Genomic DNA, 18,302 nt, shown 5'->3' with positions numbered 1-18,302 from the left:
CTTGGTGTGGTCTTCGGGTTCGTGTGAGCTTGCTTTGGTCCGGTCTTCTTCAGATGGTGATGAGTACTTGATCCTTAGCACGTAACAGTCAGGCTGATCCAATCGCCTTATCCCTAAGGTTGGTCGGCTTTAATACAAATTCGGGTGTCCCCACCCCTGTGGCTCGTTTCCCACGACGCTTTGTTTCTCATGGAGTTATTATGTGAAATTCCCTCGAAGTCGTAAATCATGTGCGGCTGGGTTCTCGTAATGCTTTTAAAGGACTTTCTCTCGGACTTGTGTATCACAGAAAAAAAATGTTACATTCTTATAATTTTGAGGTCCGTTGTGGCGCAGTGGCACAAGCATGCGACTATAAACACGGTTCTGAGTTCGATTCCTACTCGAAGAGTTAGAAAAATATTTAATATTTTCATTACCTCACTATGGAACGAGGTAAAAGTAATTTTATAATATCAAAAAAATATACGAAATATTCTTATTTATAAAAATGAATCGCTGAATGTGTTGCTAAGCGCAAATCTCGAGAGCAGCTGAACCGATTTCGCTAATTATTTTTTTATAATATTCCTTGAAGTACGAGGATGGTTTTGTTTGGAGAGAAAACTTTAAAAAATTGCCAGAAAAGGTCTAAGAACAACACTTTTCTGTATTTCCATACAAAAGATCCGTATTAATACTTAAAATATCCGTATCCGTATTAATACTTTAATACCCTACTATAAAGTTTAAATGTTAGTAGCTGGATTCCTGGAAGGCAAAACAATTGAGTGACGTTAGTGTCGTATAAATATTATAAGCCAAGATCCGTGAGCCGCCAGACCGACGTCATTTTAGCAAAGCTGATGGTTGCTTATGAAGGGTCTTGAAATATATTATTTTTTTTATCTTACTAGCTGACCCGGTGTCGCGAATAGCAGAATACATATTAAAAAAAAGAATCGACTATTAGGCGATACGAAGTTCGCGGGTCTGCTAGTCCATTATCCTATATCTTATAAAACAAAGTCGCTTTTCGTGTCTGTCTGTTGTTTCTAACTCTTCTTCTTCTAAACCACCCAACGGATTTTGATGCGGTCTTCACCATTAAGTCGAGTGTTTTTCGTAGAAGGTTTATATATAGTTTATTATTTGTACATTCTTATGTAAATTAACATAAATACGATAAATGTGTATAAAGTCCTACCCGTTGAGACACTTTCGCGCATGCGCTGCTCTAATGGTAAGTACTACATGAAAATAATGTACTGGGAGTATTGTTCCTCTTAATAAGATCTACAAAAAAGTCATTGACAGCATATTCGTATCTTTTAAGAATAACGTGTAGTGATCATATTTCTGTCTAAAAATCGTAATTTTAATATATTTTTTATTGTGAGAGATATTTTTCCATAATGGTGTTAATCCTTATCCATTAAAATACTTTATTAATTTTCTACGTTAAACGAAGATAAAAATTGCTGTTTACACTATTTCGAAATTGCGAATAGTTTTAAAGAGAAACGCATTTAATTGTTGACACATCAGCTGTATGTTACTCACGTCTCACTTACCCCTTACTCTCAGCATATAAATAAGTATATTAGTTACGTTGGCCATTTAATGTAGATCAATTGATGATGTTTTAAGCTTACATACTCCAGTTTCGGTAAACAAGCGTATGGAAAACTTAAAAATATATATTTGGCTCCATATCTACTTTATGTAATGCAAACACAGCAATTCGGTTCTGTTTATGGCCCAACTCCGTTTTAAGATCATAAAATATTTCACAATATATTTGCACAAAAATAGGAAAACACAATGAACTATCGTATAAAAATTACAGATTCCAAATTCAAAATTAATATTCTGTTTATTCTTAATTGTAACAATATTTGTGGACAGACTAAGTAAACATTATATAACTGAGCGGATAAATATCATTTTCGACATCGTTACACAATTTAAAAATTCAAAATTCACATGTTAATTCACATATTCGATGTATTAAGTAAACATTACCTTTAAATAAATACAGGTGCATGTGTATTGAATCAATAATCAGCTTCACGCACACAGCAGAGTAAGCAGATGGAACCTAATATTAAGACATTCCGTTTCCCAGTTTTGCCGAATTCTGGAGACACTGCGTGTTGAGTGGTGATTCTCAACGCCGCGCTCTGGTATCAGAACGAAGAAATGACGATATAAATTTATAGTTATATTATCTTATTTGTGACAGCAAATAATAAAAATAAACAGGCTATATAAGTTACATATTAATTTCAAAAAGTTTTCCATTGAGCGTATATGAAACATTTGCTAGGATATTTTCTCGAGTAGTTATTAATGGATATATTAATAACTATTTGTCATACTTTAATTACCACATTTTAATGGATTTATATTAATGTATTAAACTGGCTTACTGTAATAGTAATAAATGAAACGTACAATAAACTAGGGGCGCGAACCGGACCTCAATATTGACTCGCCGCGCTCGCTAAATCTCGGTAGTGTTCACATGCTGAGCGAAAACAATATTTATGGCAATACTAAAGCATTTTTAGTATTTTATAATATGTATGTGATATGTTCCTATATATGTACGTATATATCGATGGATGACTTAATTTTCCAGTTTAGCAAAACAATTAATTCGACTACCTTGACAGTTAGTGTATTAGGGTAGCCAGTGTTCTAGAAAACGGTATGATGTAAATAAGAAATTTAAATATAAATTATATAATATTTTATTTACTAATAGTACAACATACACAACATATTATTCCTTTATATAAATTAAGATACTACCAATAACCAAACTATAGTTTTTTGTAGAGTTTTTCTCTGTATAAATTTCAAAATTATGATATTTTCATACAAATATTAGGTAAAATCAATATAATATTACAAAAACGCAAACAACACCGTAACAACTGCAGTTGCAGTGAAACTTTTACGGGCTGTTTCATACACATCCTTCATCGCGAGCCATCGTCCCGCATTCCACATGCAAAATCGTATTCCATTGAAGTAATGGTAGACAAACGGCACCCCAAAAGCCAACTTTATTATGAATATTAAGGGCCTGGAGAGATCCAAGCTTTGTATCATCGACACGTATGTTTCCACTCCGTTAGACAGAAATAAACTGCCGCCAGACAACATCACGGCGTAAAAGGTCAAAATGACACCTGGAAAAGAGTTTTTATTTTTACCTTCGGGCTTATGCTAAAACATTGATATCTCCACTTTCCACCAGAATTAGGGACATTATCATTTTTTTATCAGACAGAGGAAATGAAAATATAATATCAAAAGAAAATATCATTTTCGTATTGGGATCGAGCCTACTACCCTACGCCCAGACGTCCAGCGTCTTAGTGGAATTTGACCCAGACCCTGTGCCATTCTACTATGATGGCCTCTAATGAAAGGTGTATTACGTTGCTCAAATATAATTGACAAAGTAATTTAATATATAAATTCCACATATCACATTAACTTTAAAGTCAACAAAATTCAAATTCTCGACATATTACTGTACAATTTCTAAATTGCAACCACAATTAGTTACCATTAATTGTAATATTTAAGCTGAACCACTCGGACATGAACTTGTTATTTATCAAAGGTAAAATATTTGATTTAAACATCTGGAGGCCCTCTATGAGGTCGGCAAAATATTAATTGAATTGAATTCTTGATATATGGCGTTTCGAGCGTGCCAGTTGAGCACAATTCATTTCGCCAATGTAACTTAAAATATCTGACACTGTGACATGTCTGGCGGTTCGACTAATTTGTGTCAAACGTGTCATAAAATGAAGTTACCAGTGATACGTTGCACGATAGACGTCATGGCTGTCAACGTAGGTGCATATATAGTTAGATGTGGGGACATAGGACGATTCAAACTCATGTTTTTGTCGTCGTGAGATTTTTTCGGCGGAGGACTGTAAGGCTGGAACACTATTTGACGTTGGCCGCCGCCTGAGCCACATCCGCAGTTTGGTGTACTATAATTACAGGTTGTCCTCGGATAATTATTCGGTGATAACAGAGATCGTCTACAAAATTGAAAATTATTAAATTTAAAAATTAATTGTATAATATCCACTTATACAAGAAATGTTTTTATTTTTACATAAATATATTAACACTAGTGGACCCGGACGCGGCTACGCCTGCTGAACTATAAGAATATTTTCGCGTCGGTCATACTCATACAATGCCGCCCGAAGGCTAGGTCATTTCGAATCAGTGACATCTCCTTAATTATTTATTAGAATGTTATACAGTACACTATCTAGATGAAATGCTAAAAGTGATTATTATATTTATTTTCATAAGGATGAATATCAAAATGTCGCGTTAACGGTTGCGTAGCGACGCGACGGTTGTTATTAACATGGCAGAATAAATTGCATGTCAAATTAGAAAATACTTTAAAATATATTAGTATATATGTGTTATGTAATGTTATATAACCTTCTAAAGAATGCAGCTTTCATACAAAACAAAAACAAAGTAAATGGGACCAGTAGATCCAGAGATCTTAGCGTTCAAACAAACAAATAAACAAACAAACTCTTCCGCTTTATTATATTAGTGTAGATAATATAAAACTAGCTAAAAACTTTGCGAGTATAACAAACGATTACCCCGAAAACCTTAACATAAAAATTGTTTTCAAAATTTATTTACGTATTTTGAAGAATATCTAGGTAAAATATAAAATTAGTAATATGTGCATACACGTTTTAAGTATTATATACATTAATAATGTATTGTATGAAATACCGCATTATACAAATTGGCGGTAACATATAAATATAGAGGATGATATCGCATAATTATCAAAACAAATTTGAATGCATAAATGTTACGCAATTGTGCTCCTTAATTTGTTCCGCATATGTTACATAATTTGATTGACTAGACCCGTCTGCCGGTACATACTCGCAACTCGCGAATTTCGCGAAATACTTGCATACAGGGGATTATGTATTTCGTACGAGTACCTACCACTTGAAGTTAAGCCCTGATTTCAAAACCTGGTAGAGTTAATACGTCTTATGTCTAATATATATTACAGAGTGCAATTTTCGTAAGCATATGGTTTTCAATTTTATAGCTTATAGCTTACATTTAATGTAATGTACGTAAAATATAGAGAAATTCTTGTTGTTCCTTTTTTTTTCCTTTTCCTAGAACTCATAGCACTATCAGATATTAGCTTTCAAGAAAGTTAAAGAACTTTGAATTCCAACTAATAGTTTGGAAGAAAAATTATAAGGAAGTGAAAGGATATCTCTTTCAGAACAAAGAGTTCTAAACTATAAAAGTGCTCAGGATTTCTAAAATGTTTGCTCTTTTTCCTTAGAGCCATCATTTTCATTGCATCTGTCATTGCAATTCAAAATATAGTATGACTGTGATAAGTAAAATGATTCATATTTTCAATAATAAGAATGCCAAAATAAAATTATGTCTATAGAGAAAAAAGCATATATTCACAATTATTTTTTTTTCAATGTAATTTATACATTTACTCCGCAACTCTACGGCTCTAGTATTTTTTATTCTGACTCAGATAAATTGAATGCAAGGCGATTTGTAAGACGCTTGATTAACTTTATTTATATAGCTAAATATAATACTAAAATTGCATTTAGTGCACTTACATACCCATTATACCTGAAGAATATAATATTTTCTTTGAAATACTGTTTCATCAATATTCGAGAATACATATGGAAGATTAAAATTTAGATGTAATATACAATTAAATTAATTATTAAATATATAATTATTATAAACAATAATTCTTAAATTCCAGAACGCCGAATGTTAATACTTCGTAGCCTTTTTTTATGTCATTTTATGACATTAAAATGCCTCACTGTTTTATAATTACTTTTTATTTAAATTGTGACAGCAAATAATAAAAATAAATAGGCTATATATAAGTTACATATTAATTTCAATAAAGTTTTCCATTATGCGTATATTAAACATTAGCGGCCCGCTCGCGGTTTCACCCGCGTGAACTATGTTATTATTAATTTCTGTCTCCATGACTACGTCCTAGTAACGTCTATGCAAAATTTGACACTCCTAGCATTTATAGTAACGAAGTTTCATACAAACTTTCGACCCCAAAAACAACCCTTTAGAAGTCGAATATTGCAAATTCCCGTCTTAGCGAGCACCTACGTCCTATAAGTAACTCCTATGCAAAATTTGAGATTCATAGCACTTGTAGTTTCTGAGATTTCGTGATGAGTGAGTGACCTTTCGATTTTATATATATAGATTTGCTAGGATCTTTTATATTATCTAATTAATAATTATATTGTTTAAAAATAGGAGATAGATATATAAATATATTATATGTAGATTAATATTCGAGTAACGTCACATGTAAGTGCGACTTTGAAACACCACATAAATCACCACCACGATAGGCGTTCAGTGGTCGCCATATGCCGTTGTAATAAGTAAATAATATATAGATATTTTTATCAAAAACAGTAATAATATTCTATTAAATAAATTTGTCATTTCACACTTGGCTTGCGACAATTAATGAAACTCTATTAATAGACTACAAGCATGCAATATTTTTATTATTAAGTGTAGAATTAAGGGGTCCAAGGCTGCAACGATCCATCAACCACGTGCACACCGAGAGAGCGCACTGATAGAGCGTCCCCCCAAGGCGATGCGCACTAGTGCGTCCCGGCTGGTGTGTCAAGTGGCGACGAACGCGGCGTTGGGAACCGCCACCCAACAGGCCATGTCCGGAACGGCGGGAGGTGGAGGACGGAACTACAAATAGCTACGTGGAATGTAATAGGAGGGATGGAAGAAAAGGTGAAAGAATTATTAGATGTGAAGGATGATAGAGATTTGGATGTCGTTTGAGTGACTAAGACCAAGCGAAAGGGCAATGACACGACCGACTTACCGGGCAGTCGGGTCGCTTTCTGGAGCGTACCAGAGAGCGAGCTGAGTCTGAAAGTTTGTTTCATCAAAATTGGTTCATTAAAAAAAATGTTATCGGCATTTGAATGAACTTAAGCCATGAGTTTGCCTGCAAATATAAAGCAATCCATATCTATACTTATAATAAATCTGTATTTGTTGGTGATAAATCTGTATTTTTAACCAACTCTTAAAACAAAGAGGAGGTTCTCAATTAAATATTTTTGATTCGATATTCGATTCATTTAATTATTTTGAATTCAATTTCGATTCGATTTAGGTATTTTTGGTATCATCATTAAATATAATATAATATTCTAATAAAGAATATAATAAATAAAGAATATAATCCTTACTCAAATCGTTTCTGAACGAGTAAATTAAATTGATTGATTTCTCGGTATATGGCGTTTCGAGCGTGCCAGTTGAGCACAATTCATTTCGCCAATGTCACGTTGGTAAATTAAATTAGTCATTGACATCAACACGTATGTATGACTGTCAGTCAATTCTGTTTATTAAATGAATAATCATGTAGTTCAAGCGGGCGAAGCCGCTGGCAGGCCGCTAGTCGTTCGAAGTTAAATCAATGTATCTGGAAATTCAATATTTAACATATTATTCTCAGGATCAATATCTCAGGATACTCAATATGGTTTTGACAAAACCATATTGAATATCAATTCGACAGAGTTAATTATTACGATATTTTGACTACCCTTAGTTTGGGGAACACAGAGAGATCACATTACAATGGGTCTAGCCCGATAAGAATGGGAAAGCTACAATAGCGTTAAATGTTTTTTTTATATATGGACACACCATTTTAATCTCATTTTTAAATTTATTTTCTCGTTACCTATTAAAGATATCTTTATAGAATTTACATTGAACGTGGTTATCTATAATCTTATTTAGATTATTTGTTATGGTAAGTAGAAACGGAAAGTTATTTTTTTGGGGGTGATTTATGTTTCCGCCTCCCCTTTTTTTCGATAATTCTATGTTTACAATAGTTTATGTTTTTCACCTGGTTTGGTTAGTGAGTCAGATGAAAAATATGGTTAATTTTTGATGTGAGAAAATAATTTAATAATAATAATACACCAAAATATAAAATATACATCAGGCGGCCTTGTCGCTTTAAGCGAGAGGTGTAGGAGTAGTTTGTAATATATAGTAGTATATATAGTTTTATTACATATAGATATATACATCTACAAATTGAATATATCTACATATATAATAATTTTCATTAGATACCACGTTGAAAAGGAGCGATGTATAGATATTTAAAGAGCCAAATAATGCACTTTTGGCAGTGACTTAAAGCGGCTAAAATACTCTTAGCACGTCTTATATTAATGGGAAGGGAAGTCGTCTTATATTGAGGGAGTTGGTGAAAAAGGAAGAGAAATGAGAAGGGATTTTAAGGGCAAGATTATCATCGGACCGGAGAGAACGGGCGTTTGAGTTTTTCAAAACCTCGAACTTTTATTTTAGGTAAAAAGGAGTTGTGGGATTAAAAAGTACATAATACCGTATATCTATATCTATACTAATATAATAAAGCGGAAGAGTTTGTTTGTTTATTTGTTTGTTTGAACGCTAAGATCTCTGGATCTACTGGTCCGATTTACTTTGTTTTTGTTTTGTATGAAAGCTGCATTCTTCAGTAGTGCTATAGGCTATATAACATTACATTACACATATATACTAATATATTAAAATACTTTCTAATTTGACATGCAATTTATTCTGCCATGTTAATAACAACCGTCGTCGCTACGCGACCGTTACCGCGACATTTTGATATTCATCCTTATGAAAATAAATATAATAGTCACTCTTAACATTTCATCTAGATTGAAATTATAATTTACTGTATAACATTCTAATAAATAATTAAGGAGATGTCACTGATTCGAAATGACCTAGCCTTCGGGCGGCACAGTATGACCGACGCGAACGGGCAGATGACGTTGACGGTTTTATAAATTTTCATACATTTTCGAACTATTGTTACTTTTTATGTAATTATTTGCTATATTTATAATTCATTTAAACTACTCTTTGGTTCTCTTCTTATTTTATTTGATATTCGCAACAATTAACCTATTTAATATAGAAAAATGTTTAGTTATTTCATAGAGTCGATATCTACGAATATGTACGCACGCACGGAAAACTTTAGGTACTTTTACTTCTTTTGTTGGTTCATTTCAATAACTTTGATATTTTTTCTAATAATATGTCTCTACTCATTATTTTTTTTGATTATTTAGGCTTATATTTTCTTACTAATTCTATTGAAAACGGAAAATAATTTAATAAATATATTTAATAAATATTCTTATAGTTCAAGCAGGCGTAGCCGCGTCCGGGTCCACTAGTGTAATATATGAGTATTCCTGCGACGTATAATAGGACTTCCTATGCACTTGAACTTTTTGCGGAAGTCAGCAATGTGGTCATATTTGCGGAGACCAAATAAAAACCGTATATAAAGATTTTGGAGTCGCCCAAGCCTGTGTATATGATCATCACTAAAATAGAGATAGCAGGTATCAGCATAATCAACGGTATGTTAATAACTCACTTTGCCGGCACAATCTTAGCATGACAAATATCTATCCATCGTAATGCCTATCTTTTTACTTTCTCTGCATAAGATATTGATATATCATAAAAAATCTGAAATTATGCGTACTTAATTTAGATTTTTGGCTAGCTGTAATAATAGATTGGCTTTTAACTAGGGTAAACTTTCAAACTGTAAGACTTACTCCATGCAGACGTACGTGATAGTCGATAATACAAGATAATCTAATAGCGAACTTAAATATTAAAGAGAACTAGACTTTTGCTGCGAGTATCGTTCACGATAAAAAAGAATTGGATAGTCCATCCCTAGTCATATGGTACTGACAGATGCTAACTTCATACAGGAAACTGACAGCCGGACAATGCTACAGCGCAAAGAGTACAAATCGGCTTATACTCTTGTACAAGTAAATTAATTAAAATTGAAGAGTGAAACAAAATCAAATACGTCGATGTTCAGGCCGTCATGGCGCAGGGAGACAAGGGTGTGACTGTTACGGGATGGTTGTGGGTTCGATTCCCACTTGAGGAAACAAAATATTTAGTTTATTCTATATTTCCGTTTCTTCGCTCTGGTATAGAGACAAAAGCTGAGTATAGGGTCTGGTATAGAGTTCCACCACCACCTTACTTTCGCTCGTAAGTTTCAATATGGATGTCAAATATCACCTTGCAATTTTAATTTTTTTTTGTCACGAAATGCCTTACTGTGACTTATTTATGATGGTATTATATATGACATACGGTGTCGTGGACTTTTTAACCGACTTACGTAAGAAAAGGAGGTTATCAATTCGAATATATTTTTTGTTAAAACTAATTACATTGAATAAGCAATTTTGTAGTACGCGTACGCGTACGCGGTTAAAGTAATTCATTAGCGTTCTTAATTATTATTATTTCATTAAGCTTAACGGATTCCCTGTCTCAATCGGAATACAGAGCGACCATCACCAGAAGACCGCCTACGTGCAGATGCCGTACATTGGATACACCATATCCTCTCCTCACCATCAGCTCTCCATCGCCGCAGGGCTTAATATCGTAATCCAGGTAAACATGCCGAAGATATTTACACGTGAGTATATTTAAGTAGACAAACAGTTGCGCAGGTGCAAATCCACTCTCTCATCTTCGATATCCGGACGCCAATGGGCCGGGTGACCGTTACGACTGGCAGGCCCCGACGTGCGCCCTTTAAGGCGCATCACCAAATACCTTGCCGAACCGCTGTAGTAATCGGATACAGTTGCCTATCGATATTGCTCGCTTCTTACACCGGCTCGGGCTTTTGTTCATGATGGTGGGCTTCCCATAGACTGATTGCATCGATCTAGACTGATGGGCGGTGGGGTTGTCAATTCTCTACGCCTAATGGCGTATGGAAATAGGAAGCCATCTACCGCTTTAGGAAGCCATCCTATTACTGATTAAATCCCCCTTTTGTTGACAGGACAAGTAAATTTCATCCGGTAAAATATAATAAAGATCAGGCCACATGATATTTTATTCCTATTTTTAACTGAACTTTAATTTACGTAAAGCTCGATGTTATAAACAATGGTGGCAGAGCTCTAGTTAAACTGGTAGTACGACATACGAATGGAATAAACTAGTGATTGAAGCTACGGTGTTTTCGAAATGGCAATTACAGGGGTGTATCAATGTGTTCTTAACTAAACTTTTATAATAATATTTTATTTTTGACTCAAGTATTTCACAATGTCTAAATAAAAAAGGCAAACTGATTGACACCGATTCTAAAAATAGCGGATTTAAGAGTAAATCTGTATACTATAATAAAAATTCTTTTGATATTTTCTTATATTATCTACAGATGTCTCTCATTTACATAGAATACCTAAGAGTTGTCCGTTAACTTATTTCCAATTATAAAAATATTCCTCCAATTGGACTAGCGTAATTTAAAAAAGGTAGTCTACTTTTAAATTATATATTTCCCGTTAACTTAAAGGATTAGCTATTTAGCGCATTTTGTATTACTAGTACTGAAAATACGAGTAGACACTAGTTGATAACGGTATTGTTAGCCTAAGGGAGCAAATTATATTTGTCCTTTTTTACAATGTTTTAATAGTTAGTAAAGCATTTAACAATGATATTAGTTTACATTTACATATAAAAAGGTGATATCAAGGATCGTTACATAATAAGTTTGTTATATTGCAGTATTAGACACGCAGCCCGAAGGCAATTTGACTTAGATAACTCTATGTATATAAATGTAACTTGAGTAGCTACGAGTATACGAGTATATTTGGTTGTATCAAATTGGTACTACCAATATGTGTATATCTATATAAACATTGTAAGGAAAACCAGTTTTCTTTAGTTACGAATAAACAACATTTGAACGGAGACGAAAAATCTTAACCTCACTTTAACAAAATCTTTCATAACTCAGCTCTCAGATTGCCAAAACTGACAGACTTTCAGTTTCCTTTCCATTGCTGTTTCCTATAGGAAACAGATAGCCGCAGAAATAGGGTTATACTATACTATAGTACCCTATCTCTACGGCTATACTGATAAAGATCAATGATCTTATGATCTATGAATGAAGATATTTGTTTTTTGTTTTATCGTATTATAGTTTTGTCTTCGACGAAATGTTATCAATAATTAGCAGATGTTTGTCTTATTTAAATCTGTACTCATCTGTTAATTTGTCTTAGTGCTATCAAGTAAAAATAATATAGGATCATTATTATTATATAAATAACATTTTATATGGTTCTGCAATTTAAAAAAAGAAATTACGTAAATAAGAAAAAAATCGGTGTAATAAAGTAAGTAATCATTCATTATAACATTAAGATATGAATACGTGAACAACAGGGATAATACAAAACAAATATTCGGACGGTCTATACAAATATTGAGACGGATTCCAACGAAACCTGTCCCAATATTTGTGTATAGACCTACCTCACAGCGGAATTGCTGTTAGGTATGCGATAGAAGCCATATCTATAAAGGCTGCAGGTTGACTGATGTCGATTGTCGAATCGTCAAAGCGTTCCTAGCTTTGACAACCAATATGAATCTCTTTCCTTGTTTTCTGCCATACCATTCGGTATAAAGTCAAACAAAATTTTCCATGACAAGACTGAGATTGGGCTGTTAATTAAAATTTCATAATATTTACTAATTCTTCCAAAAATGATGAATCTATAGAATTTTTGTTATAATAAACTTATACATACGATGATTCACACCAACGTTTTTTGTTTTCAGCATATATATAAGTTAGGTAACTCGAGAAAAACGAATCCGTTTTTTTCCTATCTTCAAAAATGACTGATATATTGAACATTAAAGTACGGACTCCGCGCAAAATCTGGATGAGCGTGTGACGTCATGCTACGTCTTGCCATTCCTTGAAGCCTTGGAAGCCTTCATACTTCGGCTCCTTTAGCTCTCGCTGTTTCGCTATAAATTAAATACTTGTTATAGTAAATAAATAATGGTTAAGAATATAATATAGTCCCTAGGGGCCAGTCGTTGAGCAAGCGTGTGACTGTAACCGCGGGGGTTCGATCCCCTTTCGATGAAATGAATCATGTAATATTTTAATTTATGTTAAGCATTATCAACTTGAAAAATGTTTATTTCTCCTGCCGTTTAAAACTCGACAAAAAATTGTTGTCTCTTAATAAAACTTGATTAAAATACTAACATAAATGAGTAGTTAGAAATTTAGTTATTTAGTCAGTTTTATTCCTCGCATTTCAGCGGCACATAATCACCGTTCTCAGACAAATATCGCGAACCATGTGTACTTTTGGTAGGCTATCCAACTGTCATTGTATAATACTTTCTTTCATCACTGTGTTAATTTAATAAGAATAATATCTAAAGGAATGGCAAGCACAAATACAAACAATAAAAATTTTAAATATTAAGTGCAAACCACTTTACAGATTTCTTGCACACAAATACCCCGCATCACCTGTATTCTGCTAAAAACTTAAATTTGTAAACATTTGCATTTGTAAACATTTACTTTTACCTTAGTAAAAGTTGCCTAGAAGAGATGACCTGTGGTGATAAGGCCACCTTTGGTGAACCATTTTTCATTTATTTTTTCTTGTATCTGTTTTATGTTTAAGTTAACTTATGTTCTTTTTTTTTGTTTTGTGTTTAAGTTATTTATGGTGTAATAAAGTATTAAATAAATAAATTGAAATGAATGGAGAAGCGAGAAAAGTCAGAAGCTATCTCTTAGCTGTGCATCGCGAACCGATCGACTCCGACTTGAAGTTTGGTCTAACGCAAATGTTCTAAGACCAAAGCACGCGAGACTGTTTGGATTATATAAACCAGTACATAAATAGTCTTCCGTTCACTATGTATATGCCAACGTACATCATGGATTATTATACATTCCTTTTCATATGTGAAATAAATGAATATTTTTAATAAAATAAGAATGATTTTTTTATTATTTTAAAATGGCGCACAGATTGAAATCTAAAGAAAATAGAAAAAATATATGTTTTAGAAATTCTATTTTGAGACTACTTGGAAATGGATTGTGCGATAGCTTCTCTCTCTTTTACTGATATCCAAAAGAGTGAGACGCATGGAAATGAACGTCACTTCCATCAGGTATGGCACCTCCCACTTACCCCTTGAGTGGGGAGGCTCTATGCCCTGGATTTCACACGCTGACCCAGTAAAATTATATAAGCGAATATATGTATAATTATGTAATAAATAGGGTAGAATATTTCAAACCCATATCTAAAAAAACTAATCAAGATTCCTCAACAGTTTAGACGTAGAATATTATTTTATAATTAGGATTATTTACAATAGTTAAAACTTTGTAAAAGGAGGACTATATAAATAGTGCTTCAAATAAGTCTAAGGCTCTTTAGTTTTATGCGGGTCTTTCTAAACTAAGCCCATTAAAAGTAACCCCAAAAATGGTAATTATAATAATATGCACCCACGTTATAAATATTAATAAAAATGTTGATTGACAAATCGATTATAGAAAATATTGAAAATATATCAGTGTCAGACTCCCAAATATGTACTCCCGAACAATATAATGAATATCTCAAATTTGATGCAGGTCTAAAAGTCCTTCATGTTAACATCCGAAGCATTACTTGTAATTTCGATTCTCTTTTGGTTTTGTTGAAAAGATTAACTTATAATATCGATGTGATAGTGTTGTCAGAATGTTGGTTGAGCAAAGTCACAGTAATACCCAACATTCCCAATTTCGGTTTCTTCAAGTCAAGTCATAGTAACCAAAATGATGGTGTTATACTTTATATTAGAGACCATCTAATTTGTGAAGTAGTGGAGCCTGTTTTTGATGAAGCCAATTGTTTACTAATTAAATTCTCCAACAATATTGCTCTCATTGCTCTATATCGATCCCCATCCAACAAGAATATCGCATCTTTCATTAATAGCCTAGATAATGCATTAAATTCAATAGTTAATTTTAGAACAAAAATTATAATAGGGGACGTAAATATTAATATTGGCAACTTGTCTAATGATGTACGAGCAGACGAATACCTAAACCTTTGTGCTTTACACGGTTTATTGCCAGGGCACCTATTTCCTACCAGAAATAAAAATTGCATCGATCATGTACTACTTAAAACTGATACAACCGCTAAATCTTTCGTTTTAGATACTGTATTTACCGACCATAGTCCCATAATTGTTTGTTGCGATCTATATATAAAACAGGTAACAAAAATACGAACATCTTTTCTCATTGATAAATCTGCTATTATTGCTGACATTAAGGAGACAGATTTTTCTGATGTTGTAACTTCCACTGATCCTGAACACTCTGCAAACAGAGAGAAGCTAAGAAAGATTAAAAAAAGACTTGGGACCTAATTAAACAGTTTGGCAATCTACCTAACAAAAAAGCGAATGTGTCAAGCCACCTCTTAAAATCAGTAAATGATGCACACGAAGCAGTCAATAGTGTTAACATCTTTTTTGCCAATATAGGGAGGGAGATAGCGTCTAAACTCATTCAACCTACCGCTAAGTATAAGAAATACATCTACTTTCCAAATAGTCAATCTATGTCCTCTTCGATGGTAATTAATAACACCGATGAGTCTGAAATCAGGTACATCATCTGCCAACTTAAGGACAACTGCGCTGTGGGTTAGGATGGGTTTTCGACATCGATACTAAAAGCTGCGGATTTCTTGACTCCTCCAATAACTGTACTGTTCAATTTGTGTTTAATGAAGGGCATATTCCCTAGGGTTTTTAAAAAAGCTATTATTCATCCAATCTATAAGAACGGTGATAATGAATCTGTCAACAATTATAGACCTATCTCCATATTGAGTTCTTTGTCCAAAATCCTAGAAAAAGTAATTTATAAGCGACTTATTTCCTACTTGGATATGTATAAACTGCTTGAAGATAATCAGTATGGCTTTAGGGTCAATAGGTCTACTGAGGACGCACTCATGAATTTAGTAAATACCGCCACTCAACATATTGATAAAAAAATGAAAAAAACTGTGGGTATTTTTCTGGACTTATCAAAAGCCTTCGACACCGTTTCTATCCCTCTCCTTCTTTCCAAATTAGAAAAAAATGGTATACGTGGAACGGCGTATGACCTTTTTAAAAGCTACCTGAGTGAGAGAACCCAGTGTGTTTCTATAAACAATATTATAAGTAGCGATCAAAATATATCCTGCGGAGTGCCATAAGGTAGTGTGCTGGGACCTATCCTGTTTCTTATATATATTAACGACCTGTGCAAGCTACAAATTCCAAATTGTAAAATTATTACTTACGCTGATGATACGGCTCTGATAGTTAATGGTCTGATGTTCGTAAGCATAGTGAAAATGCTCTGGCTACTATAATCAATTGGTTATCATGCAACATATTAACGCTAAATACTCAAAAAACTAAATTCATTACTTTTGGCCATAAATCCCAAATTCCATTTGATACCTTTTCGATCATTGAGAGCCCAAAGATGTGTTTTAAAAGTCATCATACACAAACCTAGGCGCTTTTCAACTGCAGATTTATATAAAATTTGTAATGTTCTGACTGTTCGACAATTGTTTATCTTACACGCTATTTTACGAAAACACACAGAAATATCTTACAACCAGAATAGTGAAAATTTGAAACGCAGAAATAATAGAGTATGTCCGATTGAAAAAAGACGCTTGGCCTCCTCAAACAAACATTACGTTTATTTGAGCCCAACACTGTACAATAAAGTCAATGAATACCTTAAAATCTACAGCCTAACGTTACGAAGGTGTAGAATTGTATTGTTTAATTGGCTTCTAACACTAAATTATAGACACCGAAAATCTTATTAAATTTCAGATGCAAACATAAGCACGCACCACACACACAGACACACACGCGCACATGTACACACGCACACATACACACAGACACACACACAAATACACACACGCATACACACACACACACTCACACAAACCCACTTACTTTTATATTATTTTACTTTAAGAGTTTTTTTTATTTTATTTTTTTGTATTTCATTGTAAATTTTTGCTGTTTCATATAATTACAATAGTTACTAAGCAACGCTAGGGAGGTGGGCGTTAATAGCCGCAACACAGTGTATCACTAATGCGGTTATTATCGTACAAATTGTTTCTTGTGTAAATTTCTTGTGTATTCCAATAAAGTATTAAAGTATTAAAGTTTTGTTAACTGAACTTAAGAATTTTCTTTGTTTTTTTAGCTTCACGCTGTATCCCGTATCTAGCGATGTAGGCAGAGCGAACCTAGTGCTAAGACACTCCGTTTCCCACTTTACGCTGAATTTTCGGAACATTTCGTATTGAGTAGCGGAACACCCACCAGAATGAAGGATCGAACCAAGGATCGAAACCACAACCAAATTATTAGGGGCCTTTTTAATAAAACCCATAACAATTATTTTTTACATTTTTATTTGTCTGTGCTTTTGTGTTATTTAAGCACAGTTTTCCGATACTATAGTTTTCAATATAAATGGATATTGTTTTTAAAATGATTATTAGATCACGAAAGTAACTTAGGTGAGAAAAAAAATAGAAGTATAGTTGAGCTGCCAGCTTCACAAAACGGGAGCGGGTCGCTGTTTGTAATTATATAATTACATTTTTGTAAAGATTACAATTAATTAAAATTAATAAGAATAGGGTAAATATTTTTTCTTGAGTAGGTATCTACTGCAACTTGATAGGTTATAGTTTATAGACCTAGCTCATTTATTATTATAGTTTTTTTATATTAAATTTTTGTTGTTTTTTATTAAAGACTAGCGACCTGCTTGAACTACACAATTATTTACTTACTAATCTGAATTACTTTCATGTTCTAATGACATTATTATTGTGAAGACTGAAAACTTTAGCAATTCAATAAAACAAAATACTTTATATAAATATCCATATATTTTTCATTTATGAACCGATTAAGGTAAAACAATTATTGAATATTAAAGGAAGCTTGCCAAAATACAATAGTGAACATTGCATTTAAGTCGGTTTAGCCATTTCTAAGATAACAACAACAATGATTTTAAAAATCATTGTTTTTGGTTCTATTATTATATTGATAGATTTCCCTCAATAATAGATCTTCACATATATCTTTTATGTACAGCTGTCTGTATAATTTTATTTTAAAAAATATAAAGATAAATATTTTTTTCC

The 18,302-nt window shown here is 33.0% G+C and overlaps 2 protein-coding genes across 4 annotated transcripts in view; one reads left to right on the top strand and one right to left on the bottom strand.

Moving 5' to 3' along the window:
* Positions 1-18,302, top strand: part of LOC146527136 (protein SCAI) — a 55,621-nt gene that overhangs the window by 13,503 nt on the left and 23,816 nt on the right. The gene's annotated exons all lie outside the window — the stretch shown is intronic.
* On the bottom strand, positions 2,893-4,793 carry LOC146527137 (succinate dehydrogenase cytochrome b560 subunit, mitochondrial-like). The gene is made up of 3 exons (XM_085206643.1): positions 4,789-4,793; positions 3,820-4,055; positions 2,893-3,179 (listed from the first exon to the last, which is right to left on the bottom strand). The coding sequence occupies exons 1-3, from the start codon at positions 4,791-4,793 to the stop codon at positions 2,893-2,895; spliced, it is 528 nt and encodes a 175-aa protein (XP_085062769.1).

The sequence above is a fragment of the Heliconius melpomene genome, chromosome 21, assembly GCF_056956725.1.
Source record: "Heliconius melpomene rosina isolate 202511_hmr_F chromosome 21, ASM5695672v1, whole genome shotgun sequence".
In the NCBI taxonomy this organism is placed as follows: Eukaryota; Metazoa; Arthropoda; class Insecta; order Lepidoptera; family Nymphalidae; genus Heliconius; species Heliconius melpomene.
The sequence above is the reverse complement of the archived record's forward strand: the minus strand, read 5'-3'. Positions and strand labels throughout refer to the sequence as shown.